The sequence below is a fragment of the Ranitomeya variabilis genome, chromosome 5 (genome assembly GCF_051348905.1).
Source record: "Ranitomeya variabilis isolate aRanVar5 chromosome 5, aRanVar5.hap1, whole genome shotgun sequence".
Classification (NCBI taxonomy): domain Eukaryota; kingdom Metazoa; phylum Chordata; class Amphibia; order Anura; family Dendrobatidae; genus Ranitomeya; species Ranitomeya variabilis.
The window spans coordinates 31,562,941-31,579,336 of NC_135236.1; the positions used below are offsets into that span (position 1 = coordinate 31,562,941).

Genomic DNA, 16,396 nt, shown 5'->3' on the forward strand with positions numbered 1-16,396 from the left:
TTACCGTAATGTTTGTATTTACACCACCATTTGCTGTTTTGGGGGTTCTATTTTTACATTGCTTGTGAGCAGATTTAGAAATATTACGGTAATTTTTTAGTCACGACGTATTGGACAATTTACGGCAAGCTTGGCTTGTACGCATGCGTATTTACGTTTATGAAACCCAAGCTTATGAGTGTTGAGGGCGCTGCACATGCGCGTTTCGTTTTTTCTTGGTTATTGATCAGCCCTTTTTCTATCGAGTTGGGATTTACAATGTCGCAATTTTACTCATTTTATCTAATGCACTTTGGTTTTATTTCCTCACCATATGGGAGCGTCCACACTGCATCCCCCCCATATACCATAAGGGAGCGTCCACACTGCATCCCCCCCCATATACCATAACGGAGCGTTCACACTGCATCCCCCCCATATACCATAAGGGAGCGTCCACACTGCATCCCCCCCATATACCATAAGGGAGCGTCCACACTGCATCCCCCCCATATACCATAAAGGAGCGTTCACACTGCACCCCCCCATATACCATATGGGAGCGTCCACACTGCATCCCCCCCATATACCATAAGGGAGCGTCCACACTGCATCCCCCCCATATACCATAAAGGAGCGTTCACACTGCATCCCCCCATATACCATAAGGGAGCGTCCACACTGCACCCCCCATATACCATAAGGGAGCGTCCACACTGCACCCCCCCATATACCATAAGGGAGCGTTCACACTGCATCCCCCCATATACCATAAGGGAGCGTCCACACTGCATCCCCCCATATACCATAAGGGAGCGTTCACACTGCACCCCCCATATACCATAAGGGAGCGTTCACACTGCACCCCCCAATATACCATAAGGGAGCGTTCACACTGCACCCCCCATATACCATAAGGGAGCGTTCACACTGCACCCCCCCTATATACCATAAGGGAGCGTTCACACTGCACCCCCCCATATACCATAAGGGAGCGTCCACACTGCATCCCCCCCATATACCATAAGGGAGCGTTCACACTGCACCCCCCCATATACCATAAGGGAGCGTTCACACTGTATCCCCCCATATACCATAAGGGAGCGTTCACACTGCACCCCCCCTATATACCATAAGGGAGCGTTCACACTGCACCCCCCCATATACCATAAGGGAGCGTTCACACTGCATCCCCCCATATACCATAAGGGAGCGTCCACACTGCATCCCCCCATATACCATAAGGGAGCGTTCACACTGCATCCCCCCATATACCATAAGGGAGCGTTCACACTGCATCCCCCCATATACCATAAGGGAGCGTCCACACTGCATCCCCCCCCCATATACCATAAGGGAGCGTTCACACTGCACCCCCCCATATACCATAAGGGAGCGTTCACACTGCATCCCCCCATATACCATAAGGGAGCGTTCACACTGCACCCCCCATATACCATAAGGGAGCGTTCACACTGCATCCCCCCATATACCATAAGGGAGCGTTCACACTGCACCCCCCATATACCATAAGGGAGCGTTCACACTGCATCCCCCCATATACCATAAGGGAGCGTTCACACTGCACCCCCCCATATACCATAAGGGAGCGTTCACACTGCATCCCCCCATATACCATAAGGGAGCGTTCACACTGCACCCCCCATATACCATAAGGGAGCGTTCACACTGCATCCCCCCATATACCATAAGGGAGCGTCCACACTGCATCCCCCCCATATACCATAAGGGAGCGTTCACACTGCATCCCCCCATATACCATAAGGGAGCGTCCACACTGCATCCCCCCCATATACCATAACGGAGCGTTCACACTGCATCCCCCCATATACCATAAGGGAGCGTTCACACTGCATCCCCCCATATACCATAAGGGAGCGTCCACACTGCATCCCCCCATATACCATAAAGGAGCGTTCACACTGTATTTCCCTCATATACCATAAGGGAGCGTTCACACTGCATTCCCCTCATACCATAAGGGAGCGTTCACACTGCATCCCCCCATATACCATAAGGGAGCGTTCACACTGCACCCCCCCCATATACCATAAGGGAGCGTTCACACTGCATCCCCCCATATACCATAAAGGAGCGTTCACACTGCATCCCCCCATATACCATAAGGGAGCGTCCACACTGCATCCCCCCATATACCATAAAGGAGCGTTCACACTGCATCCCCCCCATATACCATAAAGGAGCGTTCACACTGTATTTCCCCCATATACCATAAGGCAGCGTTCACACTGCATCCCCCCCATATACCATAAGGGAGCGTTCACACTGCATCCCCCCACGTACCATAAGGGAGCGTTCACACTGCACCCCCCCATATACCATATGGGAGCGTTCACACTGCATCCCCCCCATATACCATAAGGAAGGGTTCACACTGCATCCCCCCATATACCATAAGGGAGCGTTCACACTGCATCCCCCCATATACCATAAGGGAGCGTTTACACTGCATCCCCCCATATACCATAAGGGAGCGTTCACACTGCATCCCCCCATATACCATAAGGGAGCGTCCACACTGCATCCCCTCATATACCATAAGGGGACGTTCACACTGCACCCCCCCACGTACCATAAGGGAGCGTTCACACTGCATCCCCCCCACGTACCATAACGGAGCGTTCACACTGCATTTCCCCCATATACCATAAGGGAGCGTTCACACTGCATTCCCCCCATATACCATAAGGGAGCGTTCACACTGCATTTCCCCATATAACATTAGGGAGCGTTCACACTGCGTTTTCCCATATAACATTAGGGAGCGTTCACACTGCATTTTCCCATATAGCATTAGGGAGCGTTCGCACTGCATTTTCCCATATAACATTAGGGAGCGTTCGCACTGCATTTTCCCATATAGCATTAGGGAGCGTTCGCACTGCATTTTCCCATATAACATTAGGGAGCGTTCGCACTGCATTTCCCCATATAACATTAGGGAGCGTTCACACTGTATTTTCCCATATAGCATTAGGGAGCGTTCACACTGCATTTTCCCATATAACATTAGGGAGCGTTCACACTGCATTTTCCCATATAGCATTAGGGAGCGTTCACACTGCATTTTCCCATATAACATTAGGGAGCGTTCACACTGCATTTTCCCATATAACATTAGGGAGCGTTCACACTGCATTTTCCCATATAACATTAGGGAGCGTTCACACTGCATTTTCCCATATAACATTAGGGAGCGTTCACACTGCATTTTCCCATATAGCATTAGGGAGCGTTCACACTGCATTTTCCCATATAGCATTAGGGAGCGTTCACACTGCATTTTCCCATATAACATTAGGGAGCGTTCACACTGCATTTTCCCATATAACATTAGGGAGCGTTCACACTGCATTTCCCCATATAACATTAGGGAGCGTTCACACTGCATTTCCCCATATAACATTAGGGAGCGTTCACACTGCATTTCCCCATATAACATTAGGGAGCGTTCACACTGCATTTCCCCATATAACATTAGGGAGCGTTCACACTGCATTTTCCCATATAGCATTAGGGAGCGTTCACACTGCATTTCCCCATATAACATTAGGGAGCGTTCACACTGCATTTTCCCATATAACATTAGGGAGCGTTCACACTGCATTTCCCCATATAACATTAGGGAGCGTTCACACTGCATTTCCCCATATAACATTAGGGAGCGTTCACACTGCATTTCCCCATATAACATTAGGGAGCGTTCACACTGCATTTCCCCATATAGCATTAGGGAGCGTTCACACTGCATTTTCCCATATAGCATTAGGGAGCGTTCACACTGCATTTCCCCATATAACATTAGGGAGCGTTCACACTGCATTTTCCCATATAACATTAGGGAGCGTTCACACTGCATTTTCCCATATAACATTAGGGAGCGTTCACACTGCATTTTCCCATATAACATTAGGGAGCGTTCACACTGCATTTTCCCATATAACATTAGGGAGCGTTCACACTGCATTTTCCCATATAACATTAGGGAGCGTTCACACTGCATTTTCCCATATAACATTAGGGAGCGTTCACACTGCATTTTCCCATATAACATTAGGGAGCGTTCACACTGCATTTTCCCATATAGCATTAGGGAGCGTTCACACTGCATTTTCCCATATAACATTAGGGAGCGTTCACACTGCATTTTCCCATATAGCATTAGGGAGCGTTCACACTGCATTTCCCCGTATAACATTAGGGAGCGTTCACACTGCATTTTCCCGTATAACATTAGGGAGCGTTCACACTGCATTTCCCCATATAACATTAGGGAGCGTTCACACTGCATTTCCCCATATAACATTAGGGAGCGTTCACACTGCATTTTCCCATATAACATTAGGGAGCGTTCACACTGCATCCCCCACGTACCATAAGGGAGCGTTCACACTGCATCCCCCCATATACCATAAGGGAGCGTCCACACTGCATCCCCTCATATACCATAAGGGGACGTTCACACTGCACCCCCCCACGTACCATAAGGGAGCGTTCACACTGCATCCCCCCCACGTACCATAACGGAGCGTTCACACTGCATTTCCCCCATATACCATAAGGGAGCGTTCACACTGCATTCCCCCCATATACCATAAGGGAGCGTTCACACTGCATTTCCCCATATAACATTAGGGAGCGTTCACACTGCGTTTTCCCATATAACATTAGGGAGCGTTCACACTGCATTTTCCCATATAGCATTAGGGAGCGTTCGCACTGCATTTTCCCATATAACATTAGGGAGCGTTCGCACTGCATTTTCCCATATAGCATTAGGGAGCGTTCGCACTGCATTTTCCCATATAACATTAGGGAGCGTTCGCACTGCATTTCCCCATATAACATTAGGGAGCGTTCACACTGTATTTTCCCATATAGCATTAGGGAGCGTTCACACTGCATTTTCCCATATAACATTAGGGAGCGTTCACACTGCATTTTCCCATATAGCATTAGGGAGCGTTCACACTGCATTTTCCCATATAACATTAGGGAGCGTTCACACTGCATTTTCCCATATAACATTAGGGAGCGTTCACACTGCATTTTCCCATATAACATTAGGGAGCGTTCACACTGCATTTTCCCATATAACATTAGGGAGCGTTCACACTGCATTTTCCCATATAGCATTAGGGAGCGTTCACACTGCATTTTCCCATATAGCATTAGGGAGCGTTCACACTGCATTTTCCCATATAACATTAGGGAGCGTTCACACTGCATTTTCCCATATAACATTAGGGAGCGTTCACACTGCATTTCCCCATATAACATTAGGGAGCGTTCACACTGCATTTCCCCATATAACATTAGGGAGCGTTCACACTGCATTTCCCCATATAACATTAGGGAGCGTTCACACTGCATTTCCCCATATAACATTAGGGAGCGTTCACACTGCATTTTCCCATATAGCATTAGGGAGCGTTCACACTGCATTTCCCCATATAACATTAGGGAGCGTTCACACTGCATTTCCCCATATAACATTAGGGAGCGTTCACACTGCATTTCCCCATATAGCATTAGGGAGCGTTCACACTGCATTTTCCCATATAGCATTAGGGAGCGTTCACACTGCATTTCCCCATATAACATTAGGGAGCGTTCACACTGCATTTTCCCATATAACATTAGGGAGCGTTCACACTGCATTTTCCCATATAACATTAGGGAGCGTTCACACTGCATTTTCCCATATAACATTAGGGAGCGTTCACACTGCATTTTCCCATATAACATTAGGGAGCGTTCACACTGCATTTTCCCATATAACATTAGGGAGCGTTCACACTGCATTTTCCCATATAACATTAGGGAGCGTTCACACTGCATTTTCCCATATAACATTAGGGAGCGTTCACACTGCATTTTCCCATATAGCATTAGGGAGCGTTCACACTGCATTTTCCCATATAACATTAGGGAGCGTTCACACTGCATTTTCCCATATAGCATTAGGGAGCGTTCACACTGCATTTCCCCGTATAACATTAGGGAGCGTTCACACTGCATTTTCCCGTATAACATTAGGGAGCGTTCACACTGCATTTTCCCATATAACATTAGGGAGCGTTCACACTGCATTTCCCCATATAACATTAGGGAGCGTTCACACTGCATTTCCCCATATAACATTAGGGAGCGTTCACACTGCATTTTCCCATATAACATTAGGGAGCGTTCACACTGCATCCCCCACGTACCATAAGGGAGCGTTCACACTGCATTTTCCCATATAACATTAGGGAGCGTTCACACTGCATTTTCCCATATAACATTAGGGAGCGTTCACACTGCATTTCCCCATATAACATTAGGGAGCGTTCACACTGCATTTTCCCATATAACATTAGGGAGCGTTCACACTGCATTTTCCCATATAGCATTAGGGAGCGTTCACACTGCATTTTCCCATATAACATTAGGGAGCGTTCACACTGCATTTTCCCATATAGCATTAGGGAGCGTTCACACTGCATTTCCCCGTATAACATTAGGGAGCGTTCACACTGCATTTTCCCGTATAACATTAGGGAGCGTTCACACTGCATTTTCCCATATAACATTAGGGAGCGTTCACACTGCATTTCCCCATATAACATTAGGGAGCGTTCACACTGCATTTCCCCATATAACATTAGGGAGCGTTCACACTGCATTTTCCCATATAACATTAGGGAGCGTTCACACTGCATCCCCCACGTACCATAAGGGAGCGTTCACACTGCATTTTCCCATATAACATTAGGGAGCGTTCACACTGCATTTTCCCATGCTTTTGGAATGGCTCCTTTCTCTGGCGTTTTTCCAGGTGTTTTTTTTCCATGTTTTTGCGGTCTTTTGCTCTTTGTTATTTTTTGTCTGCCAGTGCGTTTGCTTCACATCTTTTTCTCTGTATTTTGGTCTCTTTTTTGGGGGCGTTTTTCTGAAGTTTATATTTAATTCATTGGTGAAAATCTGGACAAAATGCTCAAAAATACAACTGGGATTTACATTTTTTTTATAGATCCCAGTGACTTGGATCGCAGACGTAGAGCGGCGTCTCAGCGTCAAACCCACAAAGAACGGAGCGCTGATAAGTGTGGAAAAGACGCTTTTTAATTCTAAGAACTCGGTGCAACAAAAACCACAAAAAGCTGAAGACAAGAAAGAAAAGTGATAAAACCCAAATGCTGAATTGGGTCCAGTGTTTTGTTTTTTTTTGTAAAGTGGTGAAACGCAGGGACTTTTCTGGAGGAAACGCTCCGTTTTTGAGGAGTTTTTAATTTCTTGAAGATTTTTTTTGAAGATTTTTTTCTTTAACCTTTAGACCTGACTAATTTAGGTGCTGGCAATTTTTTTTCTCACTTCAGGGTTTAAAAAAAAAAAAAAAAACACCCGGTGGGAAGAAAAAAATCAAAAAAGACGCTTAAGACCGAATATGTGAATGGCAAAGTGATTTTACGTTAGAAAAGAGTAGGGAGGGTCTTAGAAGGGTTTTTATGAGATTTTTCATGATTTTTTTCCCCAAAAAAAACTCTGTACCTGTGTGCCCCAATGATAAAGAGGAAAGTCCCAGAGAAGAAACAAGATCACACAACACTATTGACAAAAAAATGGGAACAAGTCATGGGTCTCGTATGGCGGGGCGGGAAATATCGAAAGCACTGGGATTCTGTCACCCAAGGGCCCGCATGAATCAGGAGGGGCTCCCAGACTCCATCATCAAGCATAATCTGTGACAAATCGCCATGGTGATGCGGGGGTCCACATGGGTAGTCGTGTCTGTGACGTCGCTGACACCTGACCCCATGGGAATACACAGCCATGTCACCATGCGTTTCCCTGGAAACGTGTATAATGGTGCCCCGGCCTAAGGACATGTTCACACACTGCGGTGCAGGTGGGAACCACATCTGTCGGCCAAACATGGAAACCCCAATGCTTCTCACCACACGGTTTTATCAGGGAGCACATAATAAATCGGCCCTCAGGTCATGTGCAGGTGAGGGGCCCTCGCTGCCATTGGAGCAGTCAGTCCCTGATCAGTAATTAGTGGCCATAATTGTGGTCACCTGGCCGCTCGTTATAAGAGGCCCCCGGGACGCCTCACCCTTGTGCTGCCTGGCTTTTTAATACTGGGTTGTGTTTGTGGTGGGCCTGGTTGTCTGACCAGGTGCCATAGTCATGTACTTTATGCTCTTTCTTGGGTAAGTGGCATTGGTCTGCAGTGAGTGGATTGCTGTGGTACTACAAGTCTCAGCAGTCTTGTGTGCAGTATTGCTTCTCTTTCTCTGCTGGTGGTGCACAGTCCTATGTCTGTATCCTGAGCTTCTATGGTGGGCATGCTTGAGCTTTGTTCTGGTGGTGTAGGCTCTGCTCAACACTGACTGTCTGCAGCATTTATCTAGACTCTGCGCTGATCCCATGCCTGGCACTACTGCTCATCTGCCCCTATAGTCCGATCATTATCTCTTTTCTCTACATCTTTGTCTATAGTAGGTGCACAATACAACTTCTCAATTTTTCTTCATATTTGGTATTTTGACGATGCCTCTTTGTTTTAGTGTGACCTTGCTCTATCTGAGCGCCCCTTCATTGGCACAAACCCTGAATTTCCCTTCTGGTAAGTTAATAAATTCTACCTTTTTTAAGCTAAATAAACTTATGTTTTGGGGGGTCCTTAATGTTTAAGACCATCCTGTATGGAGAGTGGGAGTAGTCTTGCCTTGGACTGCTTAGAATTGCTGGGGGAACTGCCTGTGACCTCCAAACTGTGAGTAGACCTTGATTGGGGCTGCTGGTCCCCCATAAAACATGAAATGGCATGGCCATCATGGTTGTCTAATGCTTGGTGTAGAGATGGCAACCTTTGACTTGGGGAGTTGTCTCAAGAGACTCAAGAAATGGGTGACTAGTGTGGAATGGTACTGATAGGAAACTGAGTTATCTTGGAAGATCTTCACATGACTAGCTTCTAGTTGTCCAAATGCACAGATTTAAAGTTGCTGTCAAGGCCTTGTCTGTACTCATCCTGACCATGTCTTGTGTAGGTGTCCTCCAAACAGAATGTCGGTCTCGTTCGTTCTGGATCTTGGTGGACCAAGCATTCTTGGCGTCTAAGCAGTGGCAGCTAGAGGCATTGAGTAAGTTGACCGTCAACATTGTAGTTTGGCAGACATCTCCACCTTGCAGTATCACAATCTCCTATGTTGCAGATGATACTGGTTTCCCGGATGTGATGCAGACAAACCGAGCGACGCAGTGCGGTTACACAGTCACCAAAGATGTGTACGGCAATGTGGAAGTCAGGATTTCATTCCTTGGCTGCTGGGTGAAAAATATAGTAAGTGTCCTTCTTCATAAGGCCTCTAAAGTATAATGGTATCTACATGATCCTGACTGGGAGGTCTTCTCACCACCTAATCTTCCTCTGGATTGTCTTCAGAATGACCAGCAGTTCAATATCAAGGTGCAATTCAGGGTAAACCAAAGTGGCCGTCTCGCTCTCTATCCCGTGTCCATGTCGTGTATAACTGATGCCTGGGACGTGAGGGAGATTGTCTGTGAGGAGAACTACATGGAGGTACTGCCTACAAATCATGATGGGTAACGAGGCTAGAACTCAAATCTCTTAACTTTATGACCCTTATTGTGGTCACCAGATATCATAGCGAGTCTTAAACAATTGCTTAGTTTCCATATGGGCTTGTAATGATTTTTTCTCTGGTTTCCAGGTGTCTGTTACAAGGATTATACCAGCTGCCATCTTAAAGATACTTAATCTATCTGGACCTGTGGTGAGTGGGGTTCTCTAACTGTATTAATCTACCTGGCCACTCTGCTTGTAAACCTTCTTGGGATATCTTGTCTTTATCTGTATCCACTAACTTTGTGATTCTGTTACTGGTTCAGTGGCTCCAAACTGTATCCATATTTCAGACTTTCCCACAGTACCAATCTGGTAGGCTTAAGAATCTATGGGGGCAAATATCTTGGCCATATGTCCTCATTGCTTTTCCTAGTTCTGGCATTCCCAATAACTCAATTTTCTTCTCCCAAATGCAGGTTGGCATCTCTCAGAGGTGGCAAGTTTGGTTCAACAACTCAAATGTACCTATTTCAGCCCAAGATGCCATCAATAAAGGCTATGGGGTCAGTGCAACAGTGACTAGAGTGGTCTTGAGGTCCCCATATGTCACCCCGGAGTCTCAAATTGTTGAGGTAGGATATACCCAGGGATATTTTAAGGGTCCACCACATGGTCATGATGAGTCTGACACTTATGGTCTAATTCTCTGCAGCATGGTAACTTCCATCTTGATGTCGTTGCAAGCAATATGTTGTATTCTCAAACGCTTCTCCGGATCATTGTGGACACTACAATTGCTTGTCCTAATGGTAATATTGTGCGTCCAACCAACCCAGAATAGACTCTAAAAGCTGCTTGATTTGCTAATAAACAGGTCTTAAAACTAACATTCTCCATTCTGTACAGATCCTCCTGTGTTCACGGACAGCACACTCTCCTGGTTCTCTCCGGCGGTCCTCAGCCCTCTAATCAGTGGAGACTTCACTATGAATGAACTTGATATGGGGGTCAATGGAGAGCTCATAAACTCAACCCAAATTACTGCATACAAGTACATTTTGCGTTATGACATTAGTGAGGTGGAGGTGACTGTTCCATATGGAGCTCCTGGGGGCTACTTGGAGGTTGGTTGATAACTTGGTATTCAAAATGTCCTACCATGTGGTGGTTGTTCATGATGCTTACACAATCTACAAACTTGGCATTGGCTAAAGTCATGAATATCTCCACCCTTAACTAGTACTGCAATCCTGAAGCTTTTTCATATGCAGTTGGGTGACAGTAGCTTTAGTACTAAATCCTAAAACCAGACGTACTTAAAGATTTTGGCTTCTAAATCATCTGGTAAGACCCTTCTTTAAATTGTCAATATTGATTTGGGAATGCACCTCCTTGTAGGTGGCACTAAAAACATGAGTTTCTGGAAGTGTGGCTGGATTTCTAGATTCCTGCATGAGTTGTTCTCCTTGTGGAGGAAGCCAAGCTGGAGTAGTGACCCCAGACCCCCTAGGAAAGGTTGTGGTTTTCTCCCTTTTTTATTTATATTTTTTTTCCCTCAATTCTGAAAGTTCAAGCCTTCATTCTTCTGAACAGCTCCTTGTATACATGCTGACCATGACTTTCTTTAACTATACATTCTGAGACTCTTCTTGCCTTTTCAGAGTGATATCATAAATAACACTTACACGACTCAGTACAGAATCCACCTCCTCCTTCAGCGCCAGTGGCTGGGCATCAATGAAGATGACTCGACCACACATACATCTTACAAGCCAATCATTGCCCCAAGGGTTGTACATGTTCCTGTGTTTCTGAACCGTACGTACAAGCCTTGTATCCTTTGAAATATAAAGTTTTTGCCTCAGGGCTTAAGTCTTTGGTTTAAACTATATAATTGACTGAGTCTCCGATCCTTCTAGACACCATTAAAGAGGATGGCTACTTCAATGTGTCCCTGGGAAACTTCTACTCTGACATGAGTGTCAAGTCCTTCATAATCTACAGAGTTCCTCTTGCCCTTGATGAATTGCCCCGGAGACAGATGACTATTGAGACTGCCATTAATCCCAACGACACTCACGCTTTTTACCTTACAGTGCCATTCTCCGATCCTGTTGTGGAACAGACGGTAGGAGCTGCTAAGAGTGCTGGGATTGTTCTTGGGACGGTATGGCAATAAAATTTGGCTTGGTTGCAGCAGTAACACACCCCTATACTGTTAAGGGGATTTATCTCTAACATTTCTATGAAGACCCCATCCTTTTCAGCTCAGTTGTAGTCTTGGGTTTAAGACCTGTTGTGATCACTATTTTCATGGTTTTTGGTCTTTTTTTTTTTTTTTTTTTTTAGTATCTTGGTGGCTTTGAAAGGAGATATAGACTCTACGTGACCTATATCCTGGTCCTCCTGCCCCAGAACAAGAACTTGACCTACTCAGGTGTGGTGGATTGTATAATCGCGGATGCTGGTAAGTGATGGTTGTTGTGTACCGCCACACTCTTCATACTTGCATCTGACACGCATGTGGTGATTCACCTTCCAGTGCCACCAAGCATCACCAGTCACTGTGAAAATGATCATCTGGTTATTAACGTGGAAAGGGGAAATATGGACTACTACTGGCTACCATACATCCGGGAGCTCCCGCTGAACAACGCCCTTATCACATCTCAAAATATCATTGTCCAAAATTCAGTGACCGCTCTGGACATCGAGGTGCCGTATACTGCTGTTGGCTTGACCTACGAGGTAAATCCATTCTATAGTGTCGTCAACTATGGATGTGGTAACTGCTGGAGAGCAGTGCTGTAAAGCAGCCTAAGGAGGTTGAGTAGATGCATGTAGCTCCTGATCTGATGTCTTGCAGGTAGTCAGCTTGGACAGGTCTGTCGCCAGCCTAAACTTCACATTTCGTCACAATATAACTCAGGAAATAAAGTTCTCTCATGCCATCAGCTGCCCATTCCCTACCCGGGGTCTAAGTGAGTACTCTTCTTAGGACCATCATTGCATTTCAAAAGCCTTCATCTAATGCAAGTCTTTTCCTACCATAGTCTGCCTCTCCAATGGTACCATGATTGCTGTTGTCAACAGCACGGTCACAAAGCCTGAATTTGATGCCCACAAAGCCCATTTGAGGGATCCTAACTGTACTCCTAAGGAGGCTACATCTGAGAAGGCTCTGTTCATTTTTGCAGCCTACACGTGTGGTACCACACGCCGGGTAAGACACCTTGGGTATTTAGTACTGAAACCCCAAATCTTCAGGGGTCTTGTTGCCTAAATCTAACCTTGACCAAAAGCCACTTATAGCCTATGGGGTGATCTCAGTCAAACAACCTTTTAACGCGTATGTAGGGTAAAGGAATCCCCTGGTCTCTTGGGTCTTCAGAACCACCAGCCCTCTACAGGTTAGCTTGGTAAAACTACATATCAAGCTTCTTATTAAAGTCTAACCTTCCTATTTCCAGTTTGATGGTGACTACCTGGTGTACGAGAACGAAGTGACGTTTGATCGCCAGGTGCTGTTTCCGGAACAACCCATCATTTCCAGAGACTCTTCCTACAGGTGAAGACCATAGCTGATCTTCTTGCTCTAATACAGCCATCACTAACCTCATGTCTTCTACATTCTAGGATGACTCTGCGCTGCAGGTACCCGATCAGAGACAACTTGTGGATCAGCGGACAACATCGAAACGCCATTTCTGGAATTGCCACATCTAGGGCAAAAGGTGTCTGATCACTTTCTCCATAGTGCTAGATATTTAGTTAGACGTTTAAATAGTTATCTTTCCTATTTAATGTCTTTTGGCTTATCACTCATATCTATGGTAGTCAGAACAGACTGTTACCACTTGGCATATATTTTTGTTTTGGTCTCCCTTTCTCTAAACTGAGCCTCTTTACCATCCTACAATCTTGTTGTAAAGCCTGTAGCTCCTCCACATAGCTGGCTGTCCTGCTGATCAGATGGCGCATAGCTCCTGGCTGTATTAATCTATGAACTCCTATTCTCTGGCTATGGCAGCAGGGGGAACATGTAATCAAATCAGGGTGCTGGGAAGAGGAAAGCATTCAGGTCTTCAGGGAGGGCAGACCAGACTTATGTAACAAATTATAGCTATGGAGAGAAATGTGCAACAGTAGGGAGAGGAGCTAAATTGGAGTGGCATCCTGTACACAGGTCTGACTATAGGCCCACATGAAGTCACTGGGAGCAGGAGACAAACCACACTAATATGGGGTGAGGCTGAAAATACATTTGTGACAAGGACAGCAGGAGTATACCTCTTGTTTCAGGAGGCTTCAGAGCTGGCTAATCGGTGGTGATGGGGGTGGGGTTTTCACACCGGATTACAATATGCTGTATACAGCTGGACCCACCATTCACAATGGGGTGTTACAGCTCACCTCCTCCTCACACACCTTGATTAGTCTACTGCTGCTAATGTACATATCAATTTGAGATGGGGGGGGGAATGGACTTTTGGCAAATAGCCAGTGACCAATGTGAAAATTACTAATTTTTCTCAATAGAGATGAAGAATAAACCCTAAATCGGGATAAAAGCACTTAAAATTAAACCATAGATAACTTTGACGGTCCCTTGGCATACACCACCTCCATAACTAGTGCAGATCTTGGCCCATGGGTCTCCATGCATGTTGCCTTCTGGTATGTCCATCCACTACTTGGGAATTGGCTTGGAATCATCTGGTCCCCATGTTTAAGTGCTCAATTAATCTGTAGAATAGCAGTTGTCTTGCGGTAAAAGTTCGTTTGTTTGTCTTCCAGTGTTGCGGAGGAGAGCCAGGACCCACATGGCTGATCTGAAACTTGCTAAAGGTAAGGGTCGGGTGGTGGACCTTCTGGTGATGTGTTGGCATTGTGCCACCATCTTGGTCTTGTCTTGGCCCATCACAACTCTGTACCCACAGATGAGAGCTATGCAGCCTTTTACCAAGATGGAGACTTCCCAGTATCAGTGCGTCCAGCTGATGTCCTACACTTCCAGGCAGATGTGCAGAGTCCAGAACCCATGGCTGAGCTGAAGGACTGCTGGGCCACTACATTGCCTGGCAAAAATGGCATGACACAATGGGATCTGATTGTGGATGGGTGAGTAGACCTTATTGCATATGTCCTGCAAGTTGGTGATCCAAAGATGACTATCTTCAGGCAAGGGACTGGGTTATACCCAAGCTGCATGAACAAGTGGCATCCGTGGGCAGGATGAGGACTTCTTAGCCTAATGGCTGCAGGTGCTAAAAGCCTGTGACTGCAGAGTGGGCTTCCACTTGGCTAGGCCTTGGTGCCACCTCGATGTTACACCTAAGTCATCAAACCATAGGATGGGTGGATACTAGAGCAGATGGCCCGGGGTCCTCTTGAACACCACTGATCTTGAGATCAGTGGCCCCACATGTGTCACCACTTGGTCTACAGCATTGCTGGCGTGATGGGTACACTTAGCCACCTCAGCAGTGCAACCATTCTAATCTGTCAGAACCCCCTTCTGTAGGGGAGACCGCCCCTCTTATGCTGGGTCACTGCTACATTACTACTGTGATCTGCTTTCTCAGTTGTGGTGTAGAGGCAGAATACGTTTCCACGGATGTCGAGGCTTCTACAGAAGGGTCTCTCAGGTTCAAGTTGAAGCTTCATGAAGCCCCAATAAGTCAGGTAAGTGAAGGGTCCTAGGTGGGGATGTAACACCAAACTACAACCCATTCATGAATTCCCACTTTCCACTCAGCTCTTCATCCACTGCAAGGTTATAATCTGTGATGCCCTCACACACCCCGAGAGCTGCACCAAAATCTGCAACCAGACAGCGCACCTCATGGGTAAGCCTGGGAGTTTGACTTGTGACACTCATAATTGGGATTCTTGCTTTAGTAGATAATTTCTTCTCTAGATAAAAGATCTGCCCCCCTGGCCACAGAGTTAGTATCTGCTGGCCCAGTGCAAATTGTGGGACGTCAGAGTGGTGTCATGTATCAGCACGTTGGTAAGTACCACACCTGACCACTAGAGGCACATGTTCTTATGGTGTTAATACATCCTTTATTCCTCTGCAGCCGGAGAAACGTCGTGGTCTACATGGACCTGGGCGCTGTCGCTTGGCCTGGCTGTCATCTCTGCTTTTACTGTTGGTGCAATCGTCCTCACAATTCGCCTCTTTATTAAATAAAACAATTGTTTTCTAAAATGTCTTTGGTTTTTTCTTTTTTCCATAAAGGACTCCATCTCCTGCATGGTCACCCTACAACCACCAGGGTGTTTTTTTTGTTTGTGTTTGTTTTTTTGTGTGATGGAAGATTTGGGTATACCCTTGTTCCCATTTCATATATAACATATTTATAACTTCTGTTATTAGCCCACATAGCAAAGGAATTATATACACCTGCCTAGGTGAGGGCAGTTCCTTCACCTGCAATCATGATCACTGGGTCTGGAGAAGGAAGCACTATCAGTGATGCTTCCTAAACCATGTAAATCCTGTGAGTGAGGAGTCTGACAGCTAGTGCCCCCAGCTGCACAATCTCTTGAATTTCTTACATTGTGTCAAAACCATAAGTGTAGAGTAGTGCCATGCTTGGATTTCTATGGTCTATAGACAGTCCCAATTTTTTTTTTTTTTTTTTCCTCACTCACTGTGGAAAGAAAGTATAGGTTAAGTGGCATTGCCAAAGACTCTTCCCTGGGTTGGTGTGCAGTGGCCGGTGTCTAATTACACACTTCCAACTTTCACATCACAGCAGTCAGTGTGGGGGAGAAATACAGCAGACA

General features: G+C 45.9%; 1 protein-coding gene across 1 annotated transcript; it reads left to right on the forward strand.

Moving 5' to 3' along the window:
• Positions 1-8,074: 8,074 nt before the first annotated feature.
• Positions 8,075-15,815, forward strand: LOC143774247 (uncharacterized). Its single transcript, XM_077261636.1, has 23 exons — positions 8,075-8,219; positions 8,577-8,635; positions 9,063-9,155; positions 9,228-9,355; positions 9,458-9,595; positions 9,747-9,809; positions 10,078-10,233; positions 10,314-10,410; positions 10,508-10,725; positions 11,263-11,419; positions 11,521-11,729; positions 11,951-12,068; positions 12,144-12,349; positions 12,468-12,582; positions 12,655-12,824; positions 13,072-13,169; positions 13,238-13,335; positions 14,399-14,449; positions 14,542-14,722; positions 15,187-15,286; positions 15,360-15,450; positions 15,522-15,614; positions 15,685-15,815. The coding sequence occupies exons 1-23, from the start codon at positions 8,197-8,199 to the stop codon at positions 15,795-15,797; spliced, it is 2,775 nt and encodes a 924-aa protein (XP_077117751.1). The 5' UTR covers positions 8,075-8,196; the 3' UTR covers positions 15,798-15,815.
• The last annotated feature ends 581 nt before the right edge of the window (positions 15,816-16,396 follow it).